At 37.5% G+C, this 15,653-nt stretch overlaps 1 protein-coding gene across 1 annotated transcript; it reads right to left on the bottom strand.

The window, feature by feature from the left end:
• Nucleotides 1-1,056: 1,056 nt before the first annotated feature.
• On the bottom strand, nt 1,057-14,679 carry nrsn1 (neurensin 1). Its single transcript, XM_059567202.1, has 3 exons — nt 14,541-14,679; nt 9,543-9,749; nt 1,057-2,510 (listed from the first exon to the last, which is right to left on the bottom strand). The coding sequence occupies exons 2-3, from the start codon at nt 9,738-9,740 to the stop codon at nt 2,112-2,114; spliced, it is 597 nt and encodes a 198-aa protein (XP_059423185.1). The 5' UTR covers nt 9,741-9,749; nt 14,541-14,679; the 3' UTR covers nt 1,057-2,111.
• Nucleotides 14,680-15,653: the final 974 nt, after the last annotated feature.

Below are 15,653 nucleotides of genomic sequence, written 5' to 3'. Positions count from 1 at the left end.
ATTTTGCATCAGGTTCAAGTTGGTCATATCAATTCAAAGAGCTTTTGGCTTTAACTTATGTTGAGCGAACCTTTATCTGCTTGTCAGTTCATCACCTAAGCCTCTGCCTAATTTCAAGTGAGTTTTTACAAACTCAGGATGTTCACTGCAGTCTGGGCTCACAGTGTCCAGGAAGACCCAGAAACTTTGACTTGTGACACCATTTATACATTTATTCACTTAGCTGACGCTTTTATCCAAAGCGACTTACAATTGCCACATATGTCAGAGGTCGCACACCTCTGGAGCAACTAGGGGTTAAGTGTCTTGCTCAGGGACACATTGGTGTCTCACAGTGGATTCGAACCCGGGTCTCTCACACCAAAGACATGTGTCTTATCCACTGCGCTAGCACCACCCCATAGACTTGGACACCAGACTTGGACCAGATGGACATTTCTATAGATTGAGGATCTTCAGAGCATTAGTGTTGACTAATGAATATACCACGTGAAAGATATAGCATATTTTAATTTGATTTGATCAAATGATCATTTCAATTTGCAAAATTAGAGCGAACAAATGGAAGAAACAGCCACCAACAGACAATGACATTAACAGTTATTTTTATTCTGTTTGTTGAAAAACAGACATGTTCCAAGAGTAAGAACAGCTCCAATACCTTCTGTATCCTTCCCAAGAGCAGGCGGATAAACCAAACTAGAGGATTTGACAGTTTGAGATGATTACCAGCATTGTGATCAACATCCATATATGTCAGTTTAAACAAGAAGAATCAATTCTTGAAGCAGCTGATATATATACACACATACATATTAAATGTTACATTTTTAGACTTAATCTAGGCCTGTCCGAGAGATTTGATTGTTAAATATCCAGTGATTGGTGTGAGAGATTCATTAGCAAGCCTTGTCATTTTCAAACATCTGAATGCATATACAATATGTTCAATGACAATTTATAATCAGTAAATAACACAAAGCATTGCTCTCAGAAGTGACAGTGAGGGTTTTTAATTCCTATCAACCTTCTTGAAAGTAGTTTACAATGTTTCACTGAATGGTGTGATCATGCAACATTTGCACTAATCAATCAAAGTAAAACAAATATAAGAATAATATGATGCACCAGCACAAAATAATTGTTTTAGGCATGGCTGGTACAAATACTGTACTTCCAGAGAAACTCTGGAGACAAAAGCACAGCATTGAGTCTACTAGGAAGCCAAAGAGAAACACAAAACAAGAGAACAGACGGAAAGAAAAGATAGCACTAGCGTATGGAAAGTCTTAATGGGCTCGGCTGCGATGAGTGTAATTACCTTCAGACAGTGACTGTGCTTAACAGCCTCTTGAGGAAAGTGAGGCTGGGGCAAGAATGATGTGCAACACAATGAGAGGATATTACATAATCCCACAGGCCAATTTAAACCATAATCTTTTTTCACTCCATGACATCGCAGGCGGTGATCTATTTGAGCAGAACGGACGTGCAGTATTGAGATGTGTGAAATTGTGGCTCTTAATGCATTGCGTTCTGTCAGCTAACTATTGATTGACTGTAGCAATAGAGCACGAAGCTTTCGCTAGGAGAGATTCGGAGAAAAATTGCACCTTAGGTGACGGCAATGAACCAACCTGACGCTTTCTGAATGAGCAATGACAAGTCATTGTAGTTTCTGTTGACAATGCTAGTAAACCAGCCGTGATGAATTAGCTGCTAACAGGCCTCCGTTCTGCTAGTTTATGAGTTTTACCGAGTGACTTTTCTCATATAACATAATGGAAATTGTGAGAGGTTGAGTTGTGAAACTATTCTTGCTTATTCAGTATGAATACACACATGAAGAATATGTTGCACTTTGGAACAGCTGCCTAAAGATGTATTGATTCCTAGCTGTAGCACGCGAGTATATTTGTGCTGTGTGTCTGTATTAAGGAGCACCAGTGATGATCGACAGGGAACACTTACGCTAATCGCCATTAATACTCTCGATGTTCTCGCTCAACATAGACGAATGATATGCGCCAGAGAAAGTGCAGTGTTATCTATCTCTACTGTTCCAAGGACTGATGTTTTGTTTTGCATGGAAGCGTCAGATGCTTAAGAGGTCAGGTTTCCGCTCCGGGCTGGACGCTCTGCACTTTGGAGAGTGTGACGGGCACCTTGGCATCTCCAGGTGTGGGAGCGCGGGTGACAGGCTGAACGGAGGCCTGGATCTCGGCGAGCCGCTCTTTGAAGCGCTGCTGCAGATTGAGCTCTTCCTTGGAGCTGCCTTGAGAGCAGACGGCCAGCAGCAGCCCAAACGCCATCCCACTGCCGCCCACACAGAACAGCACGGCACCGGCCAGCTTACAGGCATCAAGGGCCCGGTTGAAGCGCACCGCATGGCTGTCCACAAACAATAGCTCATCTTCTCCGAACGCTTCGAGACGAGGCGGCGTGGCGTAACCCACCAGCAGCACAGACAACCCCGCCACCAGAATCAGAGCACCTAGCGCGAGACAGACCTGGTGGAGAGACACAGCGGAGCCGTATTAATCCAATGTTCTGGCATGAAACTCTAGGTGGTGCAGTCCGATAGGTCAAACTCAATCTGACATCATGATCACATGGCACAGCTCATTGGTTCTTTTGTATCAGCAGCCAATAAGCCCACTGCTCAACATTCAAATATATGACCAGTTCTTGCTGTACTGTAGCAGTTTGCAGCACGCTTCATAAACCGTCCACCTCCCCAGCTCCACCTGTATAGATCTGCCACAGGGTGATTCAAGTATGCTGTTTATGGCGGTTATTCATATGTTATCTGTGCAGCAGCAGTATTTCTGCTGTAGTATATGCTCCACGAAGCATGTTATGGATGTATTGGCAGTAGCATGTGTTGGTAGCAGCAGCGTAACAGATCTTTTCCAAGATCAAACACATTAAAGGATTAGTTCACTTTCAGAATAAAAATTACTTAAAATTTACTCACCCCCATGTCATCCAAGATGTTCATGTTTCTTTCTTCAGCCGCAAAGAAATTACGTTTTTGAGGAAAACATTCCGATTTTTCTCTATATAGTGGACTTCAGTGGTGGCGATTTCAATGTATAAAAATGCAGTTTCAATGCAGCTTCAAAGGGCTCTACGCAATCCCAGTCGAGGAATAAAGGTCTTATCTAGCAAAATGATCAGTCATTTTTAGAGCTGAAACAACGAATCGATTTAATCGATTAAAATCGATTATTAAATTAGTTGTCAACTAATTTAGTCATCGATTCGTTGCTAAATAACTTTTATGTGCCGTAAGCGGCTCATTTCGTGCATATTTCAAATCTGCGGTGACCAAAGTGTGGCAGTAATGAGCCACCGGAGGTTTTACTCAGCCAGTAGAGCAGAAGAAGTAGCGAATAGCCAATAGCTGGCCTCGTTTTATGTCACGTGCTCCCCGAACAGCGTCTCTGCAGCATTCAAGCGTGATGTGGGAGCATAGACATCATATATGATGTTTATGTGTGGGAGTACTTTACTTTGAGCCTTTAAAAAAGAAGCGTAACCTGTAAACTCTGCACTACTGAACTGTTTAAGGGGACATTCACATATCGCGTCTTTTGCGCGCTCAAGTTATTTCCAACACCGCACCGCATCGAGTTAAAAACATTTCAACTTTTCAGAATGCTGCAAGCGCACCGCGGGTCATGTGACAAGAACTAACCAATCAGCTTCATCCTTTCCCGTAACAACGTTAAAAGCTCAGTCAAGATGAAAGGAACAGCTGATCATAGTTGTATATGGATTTCCATTTTGAAATAAATTTAGTAGCAGAGCTACTGCAAGCGATTTTTTGAGCTGCAAATCCATTTATCCTTTGCTGAAATTTCCGCGTCTTCTAGGAGAGAGCACGTCATGGTTGCTTAGCAAAGGCAGACGCCTCAGGGGCGCTTCTGCTCGTGCGCTATGGAAAGAAGGAGAAAGCGGTGCGCCTATCGTTTTCCACGCGTTTTAGGCGCGATTTGTGAACGGCCCCTAAGACTTTCATTTGTGCAGATTCTCCAGTAAAATGTTGTTTGCAAATGTTAAGTCGTAAAACATGATAACATTGCTTTTTAACAGTTAACATTTAAAGCTTTACAAACATGTTCCGTAATCAGTTTGTCGTTTACCAGTTCATAATTCAGTCGTGCAGCCTAATTATGACTGAATGAGCGAGGTAAATGTTTAAAGATATTTGAAATGCACTTTTTTTTCTAAGTATTCACTGCTCTTTTTCACACAGCAGGTTTTTTGTGTGTGTCCAATTTTTTTTCTGGAAAACCTTCTGATGGATTTTACTTTAAATTCTGAGTTCCATTCAGGTTTCATGCCATTGGCACTTTTTTCGAAGGATTGTTTACAATTTCACAGCATAAGCTATAAAGCTGTTTCCCAGTAAATAATAAAATACAATGCACTGCAATTTTATTCTGTTTATCCTTATTCTTCCTGAAAATATGTTCTGAAAGATTGCTTAAGCTTTGTTCGGGATGTTAAACTACTTTAGGAGCTCTATGGACTGCCATGGTGAAAACATTATTTTAAATCTCCTTGTGAAATTTGCTAGAGTATGGGTCAGTGTTCTGATTGCAGAAGAGTTCGACAAAGGATTACTAACACAATAAAACAACTCCAGGTATATTTTGATGAGGATATGACAGTGCAAAATGGTTAAAATCTCTTAAAAATCTATGCAGAAGGATAAAGACCATTTATTAATAATTTACTTGGGGAAAAAATGGAAAAAAAGAAAATATAAGTACATAAACCGATTAATCGATTAATCGTAAAAATAATCGACAGATTAATCGATTATCAAAATAATCGTTAGTTGCAGCCCTAGTCATTTTCATAAAAAAAAAAACCCAATAATAATTATATTTATACACAAATGCTCAGCTTGCTCTAGCTCTGCAATGCACATTGCCAAGTGATGATATCTCAGATCATTATTTAGTTTTGTGCAAATTTCATATAGCTTAAATTATAAATTCTACTTCATGTTACAAGTATGGAAGAACCATCACTTCTACCACAAAAGACTGCTTTGTAAGTAATCTTCCTGATGTATCCATATTCCTTAGCATATCCAAAACCTCAGAACAACTTGATGATGTAACAGAAACTATGGACTCTCTCTTTTCTAGCACTTTAAATAAAGTTGCTCCTTTACGCTTAAGGAAGGTTAAGGAAAACAGTTTGACACCATGGTATAATGAGCATACTCGCACCCTAAAGAGAGCAGCCCGAAAAATGGAGCGCAGCTGGAGGAAAACAAAACTAGATGTATTTCGTATTGCTTGGCGGGAAAGCAACCTATCCTACAGAAAAGCATTAAAAACTGCTAGATCCGATTACTTTTCTTCTCTTTTAGAAGAAAACAAACATAACCCCAGGTATTTATTCAATACAGTGGTTAAATTAAATAAAAATAAAGCCTCAACAAGTGTTAACTTTTCCCAACATCACAGCAGTAATGACTTTATGAACTACTTTACTTCTAAAATCGATACTATTAGAGATAAAATTGCAACCATTCAGCCGTCAGCTACAGTATCACATCAGACAGTGCACTATAGACCCCCTGAGGAACAGTTCCACTCATTCTCTACTATAGGAGAGGAAGAACTGTATAAACTTGTTAAATCATCTAAACCAACAACATGTATGTTAGACCCTATACCATCTAAGCTCCTGAAAGAGGTGCTTCCAGAAGTCATAGATCCTCTTCTGACTATTATTAATTCCTCATTGTCATTAGGATATGTCCCCAAAACCTTCAAACTGGCTGTTATTAAGCCTCTCATCAAAAAACCACAACTTTACCCCAAAGAACTAGTTAATTATAGACCAATCTCGAATCTTCCTTTTCTGTCCAAGATACTAGAAAAGGTGGTATCCTCACAATTATATTCCTTCTTAGAGAAAAATGGTATCTGTAAGCAAGGCGATATATTGGGATATGTCCTATTTTAGGAATATGATATACTTTTAGGAAAGCTGTCATTAAGAACACACCACCATATGCAAACCTTAGCAATAAATAAATAAATAAATATTATTTAACCTTATTTAACCAGAACACACTGGGATCTGCATTTGCAATAATCAGTCCCTGTAACATTCAACGTTATTGAAACACTTTTTGTGCAGTATGAGTAATAGGGGAAAAATTTAAGTGCTTGCAGGATCCTTTAGTTAAATGTATAATCCGTATAAAATGTATTTTATAAAAATACCATATTTATTTTTAGACCCTGCTTAAAGGTTCACAGTTTAAGTTAACAATTGTAACATACAACATTTTGATCTGAATAAAATAATTGCATTTGTTTACTATCAATGTAAAATAAAGTGCTTACAGGATTCCTAAAGAAAACTAAACAATTGTAAAACAATAAAATAAATACAGATGTTGAACCTTTCCACTTGGATTTCACAGGTTTTTTCAGTTTGTATTTATGTTCCGTGTTGAATCGCCGAAAACGTGATGCGAGCACCACCCCAACTGCACAAAACGCCACCAAAATGAGAGAAAGCTGCAGCCATGGGGCGACCCTAGAGCCCATGTCTGTTCCCTGCGAGAGCCTCTTCACATGGGTTGCGGCAACCAGCGGAACCAAGGCGCCATCCGTGTCACGGTCCTGCTGTGGAGGTTACCAAAAAAGCCCAAATGACGGCACACTTCAGCTTTGTACAGTACACGGGAACTGGGACAATTTTCTTAACCTCCATTACTAGCAGTGAACTATATAAACGCTAACATTAGTGGCGTGCTCTAATGCTAGTATTTCCTGTCACTCAGGATTTGTTCAGAGATGAAGACTGCCATCTAGCGATCGGGATATAAGCTCAAAATAAAATAGGTTCCATGAATCTTGTATAATTTTTTTTTTCTTTTAATCGATATTCCGTTTTTGAGAATCGATACAGTATCGCCAAATGAAATATTGCGATACGTGTGTTGATATTTTCTTACACCCCTACTCAGCTCTATATTTCTTCACAGCCCGGCGAAACATACCAATTTGATAAACTGAATACATAGTCGATATAAAAAACTGTATGATGAGTAATTTCTTACTGCTAAATTCTGGAAAAAAAAAAACAGTGTTAATTATAGGACCTAAAAACTATGTAAATTCTTCGTCATTAGTTAGGAACCTAGATGTGCTATTTGATCGCAATCTTTCCTTAGAAAGCCACGTTTCTAGCATTTGTAAAACTGCATTTTTCCATCTCAAAAATATATCTAAATTACGGCCTATGCTCTCAATGTCAAATGCAGAAATGCTAATCCATGCATTTATGACCTCAAGTTTAGATTATTGTAATGCTTTATTGGGTGGTTGTTCTGCACGCTTAGTAAACAAACTACAGCTAGTCCAAAATGCAGCAGCAAGAGTTCTTACTAGAACCAGGAAGTATGACCATATTAGCCCGGTCCTGTCAACACTGCACTGGCTCCCTATCAAACATCGTATAGATTTTAAAATATTGCTTATTACTTATAAAGCCCTGAATGGTTTAGCACCTCAGTATTTGAATGAGCTCCTTTTACATTATAATCCTCTACGTCCGCTACGTTCTCAAAACTCAGGCAATTTGATAATACCTAGAATATCAAAATCAACTGCAGGCGGCAGATCCTTTTCCTATTTGACACCTAAACTCTGGAATAACCTACCTAACATTGTTCGGGAGGCAGACACACTCTTGCAGTTTAAATCTAGATTAAAGACCCATCTCTTTAACCTGGATTACACATAACATACTAATATGCTTTTAATATCCAAATCCGTTAAAGGATTTTTAGGCTGCATTAATTAGGTAAACCGGAACCGGAAACACTTCCCATAACACCCTATGTACTTGCTACATCATTAGAAGAATGGCATCTACGCTAATATTTGTCTGTTTCTCTCTTGTTCCGAGGTCACCGTGGCCACCAGATCCAGTCTGTGTCCAGATCAGAGGGTCACTGCAGTCACCCGGATCCAGTACGTATCCAGACCAGATGCTGGATCAGCACCTAGAAAGGACCTCTACATCCCTGAAAGACAGCGGAGACCAGGACAACTAGAGCCCCAGATACAAATCCCCTGTAAAGACCTTGTCTCAGAGGAGCACCAGGACAAGACCACAGGAAACAGATGATTCTTCTGCACAATCTGACTTTGCTGCAGCCTGGAATTGAACTACTGGTTTCGTCTGGTCAGAGGAGAACTGGCCCCCCAACTGAGCCTGGTTTCTCCCAAGGTTTTTTTCTCCATTCTGTCACCGATGGAGTTTCGGTTCCTTGCCGCTGTCGCCTCTGGCTTGCTTAGTTGGGGACACTTCATCTACAGCGATATCGTTGACTTGATTGCAAATAAATGCACAGACACTATTTAACTGAACAGAGATGACATAACTGAATCCAATGATGAACTGCCTTTAACTCTCATTTTGCATTATTGACACTGTTTTGCTAATGAATGTTGTTCAGTTGCTTTGACGCAATCTTTCTTGTTTAAAGCGCTATATAAATAAAGGTGAATTGACTAGACTTGACTTCACACATTACATAATCCTGCTGGAAAGGTCACATGCGATTAGTTCTTTGTCTTTACACTTAAGTTTAAAAACTCAATTTTATTTTTTCCTCCAACTTTAAAAACATACGGCATCGTTGTTTTACTTTTTTTTTTGCATGTTTACAATGTTAAACATTGTTAATGTATTTGGTCTTGGCAGAATAGATCTGCTATGCTGCTGCAGAGGAAGTACCAAGACTTGCTACAATACATCCACAACATGAATCCCCTCGTAGCAGAGCTATACAGGTGGAGCTGGGGAAGGTAGAGGTCTTTCTGAAGCAAGCTTCACTGCTAACAGCAAGCACTGGTCATATATTTGAATGCTGAGCAGCGAGCTCATTGGCTGCTGATACAGGAGAAAACCAATCAGCTGTGTCATGTGATAATGATGTCATTATGTCAGATTAAGTTTGACCTATCGGACTGCACCATCTAGAATTTCATGCCAGAACTCTGTATATATACTGTATGTATAAACTAATAAATAAAAATAATTAATCAATAATCTGAGTTGGAGCTTAACTAAACTGTCTGAGCACTGTCTGGCAGAGAGGCTTTTTTTATTAAGGGGTGGAAGCACACCACTATAAAGAAACAAGACAAAACAAAAGAATCATTGCAAAACAAAAATCTTTCTACCTAGATTTTTGGTTTTCATAATCTTTGGAAGACAAAATAGAAATTCAAAATACAATTAATACAGTGTTTCTGAAGAGGAACCAGCTTTGTGTTTGGATGCACATATTACTAATTAAATTAAATATAAACTAAAATTAATTAATAATAAATAAATAATAATAAAAATAAATAAATACAAATAGTAATATATAAAAATAGTAAACAAAAATAAAAACCCATACAATAACATGCAAAGATAAAAACAGGTCTGCTGGCACATTTTTGCAAAGAAACAGCAGAATAATGGCATCCATCACAGCAGCTCACCTTCCAGAGCACAGAGCTCCAGCGGCTCGGCGATCTCTGTGTCTGGAAATCTTCATCGCGCTCCCAGATGGAAGCGGTGCACTCCTCGTAGAACTGGTGCAGGTAGGAACGCACCCCGTAACCCTGGTAACCACTGCTGAGAGCGCCATGGCTCTGCTCAGTGTAAACCGAGCCACAGATCTCTGAGCAGGACCTCATGCTTCACATCTGCACACAAACACAGCAGTCTCATTTACGTTCAATTCAATTTACCAGCCATAAAACTGTACTGTATGTGCATTATGTCATTAAAACACAGGTTGAACAAATTTAGGACACACTAATTATTGTTATTATTGTTATTATTATTCACTCAAATTATGCATACATTAAACAAGTCAAAAATTAATTAATATTATAGTATTAAACTTTAAAGTATTTCATATTAATACTGTCAAATTTTGTTTCATTTGGCACTTAGCGAGTGTTCAATTTATGCCCATTTTACATTAAAAGGGCATCGTGTCCTGAGGGATACAAAAAATTTAATAAAATACAAGAGTCACATAAAACAATAATAATAAATATTATTGAAATTGTATTATTTGAGTGCCAATAAGATGTAAAATAGCAATAAATAAATGTTCTGATGTCTTTTCATGGTTTTGCCCTTTTTAGGTTTATGCATTTAGCAGACAGAAATCTGCTCAAATGAGCAGTCAGGCAACAAACAATCTAAACAAACAGCATTCTAATGACAAGATTTCTACAAGTAATTTTAATAAATTAGTTCCTCATTAACCGATTGTCCTTTTGTTAAAGCTGAAGTTTGTGCCACATTGGTTCCACAGAACCAAACAGAAGATTTTTAAAGAAGGTTTCACACATCCTCCCATTTTTCAGACACACGATAGCCCCGCCCCAAACTGAGAATCAGCCTATGAAAGCTTTAATTATCAAAGCTGACTCTGGATATTAATGTGGAGTAGGAGAAGAATATTAATGCACACACACACCACATCTGTAAAACCATACACTAATTCTCAGCCTTTGACTTGTCAATTTCACTCTCTTTCACTTGACACTCTCTCTCTTGTTCTCAGTCGGTCTAATACGGATAGAAGTCTGTCTAATAATCAGATAGAACCGGTTAAACAAAGGAATTAATGTATACAAAAAAAAATTATAACGATTGCTTTTATATTCGGCCTATTAGTAATAAAAAGGCAAACATTACAATACTTTCTCCTTTGCCGTCAGCATTAAGCAAATATGCATTTATATGATTTAAGTAAATCTTTGAATGAGAGAACATGAACATTTCATTTCACAAATCTTGCAAACTTAGTCAGATCCATCTGTGAGATCTTGTGAAGTGATCTCTGCGTGATGGTCAGTCCGTGTGAATAGGGTATATGTCGAAACATCACCTGACCAAACCCGGAAAAACAGGTCTCATGGCTTTCTGCTTCTAGGGGAACGTGCTAACAGCCGTAATAAATAATAGTGATGTCTATGGACTTTTAAGATAATCATTTAAACTAGCTATAACTGTTTTTATTGTTGATGTTTTATTAAATATTTTTAATGTTAGTGAAAAAAAAAATTGATATCATTCCGCATACGTGATGGACATTGTTTAGGATAATTGTTGGTATATACTTTGAAGGCATCTTGATTAAAACGGCTTCATATTTAACGAAGCATATGCAAAATGCTTTAACTGGAAGTGGCGAGACCAGGTAAACACAATACAGAAGTCTGTTGCGTATAACCCCAATCGAATGCTTTAGACTTTAAGCTCGTGATTTGAAATGACGCTGCTTCATGAATTTGCCCACTGTCGTGTCATTTTCTCTGTGTACTCTGTGTAAAATTAGGCTTAAGCTGGCTTTATTTGAAAAATATGACTCCCAGTGCACACAAACTTCCCAGAATACTGAGTGCCCTGTTGGTTACAGTGTTTACTTTCTTTTTAATTATATTTTTATTAAATATTTATTTATTTGTGAAAAATACTTTATCATCTAAAGTATGTTTCTTTTACACATTTTTTTTTTATCCATTGTCGAATGAGTTTACATTTCTTAAATATTAATAATAATTTAAAAAAATCATATCGGTTTTATATCGGCCCCCACTTCTTTCCAAGATCGGCTGTCAAAACACATATCGTTCGACCACAAGTTTTGAAAATGTGTGTAAGCAAGAAGTGTAACATTGAAACAATGACAGACTCCAGCTTTAAGCATCAGATCTGCGTGAGCTTCAGGTTCTGGATGATGAGAGCAGGAGGGAAACGAGGCTGTAATGAAATCACAGATACCTGCTGAAGCTCATGAGGAAATGACTCAGCTGTCCTTCAGCATTTCAATGAGCCTCAGTCCTGCACACTACAACAGTGAGTTCATTTGGAAGTTTAGGCTCATGTTGCAATTAAAGTGATGGCATGCAGAGATACAGAAAATGAAGAAACATTCACGTCAGTAGAATTTATAAGACATCACTCAGATGTTGGCTTATAGAAATATTTTTTCACATAGGATTGTTCAGGGATCATAAGCGATGAACCAAGCAAAAGTATTAGAAAATCAGACAAAACACAAAGATACAAGACTGTGAACTTAACAGCTTCAACTTAACATATTTAGCATTTATTGCAAAACTGATGCAGCATTTGAAATCACATACTAACCTACTATATAGAATACAAAAAAAGAAGAAAAAATTGATGCAAGCAGTATGTCCAAATTTGTAGTATAAGGAAAATCGTAGGCAAGAGGTCCTTGGATGACTACTGAATACATCCAATGAGATTCTTAAGTGTGCACCCGATGGCCACTTTACTATCCCATGAGGCCACGGGGGAGGAGTTATGAAGTTATCACATGACAATAACAGCATGGTGGATGTAGTATGTCCAGATGTCATACCATATATGTATTCATACTATAGGCATATAACCAGTGTTGGGAAGGTTACTTTGGAAATGTAATAGGTTACAGATTACAAGTTACCCTATTTAAAATGTAATAGTAGTGTAACTTTTTCAATTACTTTATTAAAGTAATGTAACTAATTACTTTTGATTACTTTTTGATTACTTTTCAAAATCTCCAATAAATGTTTATTTGCAACTGTTAATCATCTTCAAACATTTACACCATTCAGGTTTAACTTTACAGCAGTGCTCAATACTGTCAGACTTTTACAATCCTTCATCACTTGAATTAAGATGATCAAATTTGAATACATGTCTGCTTCATTAATTTCCACATGGGGCGGACTGGGATAAAATTTCAGACCGGGAAATCTCAAACTCATACAAACAAATTCATGGACAACACTATTTTTTGTATGGACCTGATATAAAAAAATATTTAAATCTTTAGTTTGGGGACATGCAAAATAATTAAAAGTTCTCTCCTGAACTTCACCTTCACTTCATTTCTTTTTTCTTTTCAGTCTCTTTATTTTGCCCTGTTATCCATCTACCTCATGACTTTAACACTCAAGATTTAACAAAACTATACTTTCTAAATTGCCTACATGTCAAATTGAGTGCATCACTACAATATAAAATCCTAATACTGAACATGAGTCATGTTTTTCCCTCACAAAAATTAACTGCTTTTATTACGTAAAAGTACAGTAACCATGTTTTTTTTAATTATTATTATTGCAAATGGATTACCATTTGTATTTATTTTTAAATAAATAAATATGTAAATTTGTGGCATGGTTTAACAACAGTAACCTTTGTCTCTGAATTTATAGCAAATATTAAAACTTTGCATATGCTTTGATTCAAGTGTACTTTTGATATATTTGTCCAAAATGTGGCATATTCCGTCCGTGTTAGGCAATAGCAATCCCGTTTTTATGACTGGATTCTACTAACCAGACTATGTTTCTGCATCGCGGAAATTATAGGGCCGTACGTCTCAGAATAGTCAGTGCAATTTGGGAAAGAAATCAATTACACCTGTATGTGGATGTGTGTAAATATTCAAATGTAATCCCCACTGTAATCTTTAAAATTTTCAGAAGTAACTGTAATTTAATTACTCATTTTTTCTTAGTAACTGTAACTGATTACAGTTATTTTTATTTTGTAATTAAATTACGTAATTAAGTTACATGTAACTAGTTACTCCCCAACACTGCATATAACTATATAACATACTTTATTAACAGTAACAACTTGCAAAGTTCAAAGTCAAATTCATTCTCAGATGGTCTGTGATTTCATCTGCAGTTCTACATGGGAGTGGGCGGAGCTTAAAAGTCATTTTTGATACAATTTCCTGATGCCCGATTCTCTGATTGGTGGAAATTACAGAATCATGGGTAATGTAGTTTCTCACAAGGATCTGCTGTTATACTTAAAACTATCAAAATAGTGCAACATAATGCAAACAGATGGCTTTAACAATGCAGATATCATCGATTAACAACCTTGTAGAACACATTAGGGCTGTCTTTAATTGTTTATAAGACAATGTAAAAAAAAAGAAAAAAAATGTGTGAATATATATATATATATATATATATATATATATATATATATATATATATATATATATACATACATATTTCTTTTTTTGAGCAGCGTGACGTAGCAGTCTGTGACTCACAGGTGACGCCTCCTCAGATCTTCATGTCATCTGATGTTCCTGAGCATCTGAGACACACTGTCCTCTCCCCTCCTCTCATTAGAGATGTGCAATTATAAGATTGAAGTCTATTTATACTTGCGTGTATGTCCAATGCGTCAACGAAAGTTTAAAAACTACAGTGTCGTCCTTATTCAACAAAAATGCACACAGTAGCATCTAACACGTTTAATGATATAAAATATCGATATAAAAGCAGATTGATCCAGCAGTCACAGTCTTACCAATCAAATGCATCATTCGTTCAGCGACAGCGTTTAGGACAACAACGACAAATTCAGCACAAGACATTGAGAGACTTGGACAGATCAGTGTTTGGAGTATAAATGAATAAACCGAATACCTGTCATAACCGGGCTGGAGCTGCTCTTCTTCACTCCGCACAGCTCGACTCCCAGCGACGCACTGCGCATGCGCCAGAGACAGAGACAGAGACAGAGCGAGGCGGGAGTCTGTCCTGATCAGGTGCTCCTCTCCTCTGAGTCACCTGGCTGGAGAGAGAGAGAGAGAGAGAGAGAGAGAGAGAGAGAGAGAGAGAGAGAGAGAGAGAGAGAGAGAGAGAGAGAGAGAGAGAGAGAGAGAGAGAGAGAGAGAGAGAGAGAGAGAGAGAGAGATGAGTGTGATGCATTTAATCAGGTTAAAATGCGCTCTTCCTCCTCACCTGTTCATCTGTAGGTCACACCAATGATGTTTCATTCCATGAGGATCGAAGACTGCTCTTGACGAATAGACTGCAAGTCCTGTTTAAGCATCCAAAAGTTATAGACTATTTTGGTTTGTGATAAGTTATAATGGAGCCAACTACTGTGTGGTTATTGCCAGACCGCTTGTAGAGGTCCTTTATGCAACAAAACACTTGCATGTAAATGATTGCGCCTTTTTCTGACAACCGTTTCTTACAATACCATTTAACCCTTTCATGCATGAATTATGATAACCTCAGTCAGGATTTTTTTCCTATGTGTTTTTATTGCTCTTAGGGCATGAAAAACAAGAATTGATTTTTATTTTATTTTTTTTAACAAATTTTTCAAAGAGATCTTCAGATGTCCACTTGAGTGGACAGCATGCGGTTGGTTTAAACTGAAGATATACTGTATTAAATATAAGACAATAATCAAACAGATAAAGTATGTGAATTTAACAAAGTAATCAATGCAATTATATCAAATAATGTGTAAACTATAAAATATATGCAAAAAATATAAATGCAAAAATATTGCAATGGCTTCATACATCTTCATACAAGTTGCACTTCGCGTATCTATGATATCAGAACATGAGGACGTGATTCCATCAGAAGTTTCTACAGCCTGTCAAGGTACAACTGTGGAAACCACTCAGATGCTCCCTCCAGTGCACCAGAGTATGGAGATTTACCCTTATTAGCTGATAATTATGATTATGTTCAAGATGGACATGCACATTTCTATCATAGCCCTCCTCTGAGAAAACC

This window comes from Carassius carassius, chromosome 15, assembly GCF_963082965.1.
Source record: "Carassius carassius chromosome 15, fCarCar2.1, whole genome shotgun sequence".
NCBI lineage: Eukaryota > Metazoa > Chordata > Actinopteri > Cypriniformes > Cyprinidae > Carassius > Carassius carassius.
This window is presented reverse-complemented; position numbering and strand designations above follow the sequence as displayed.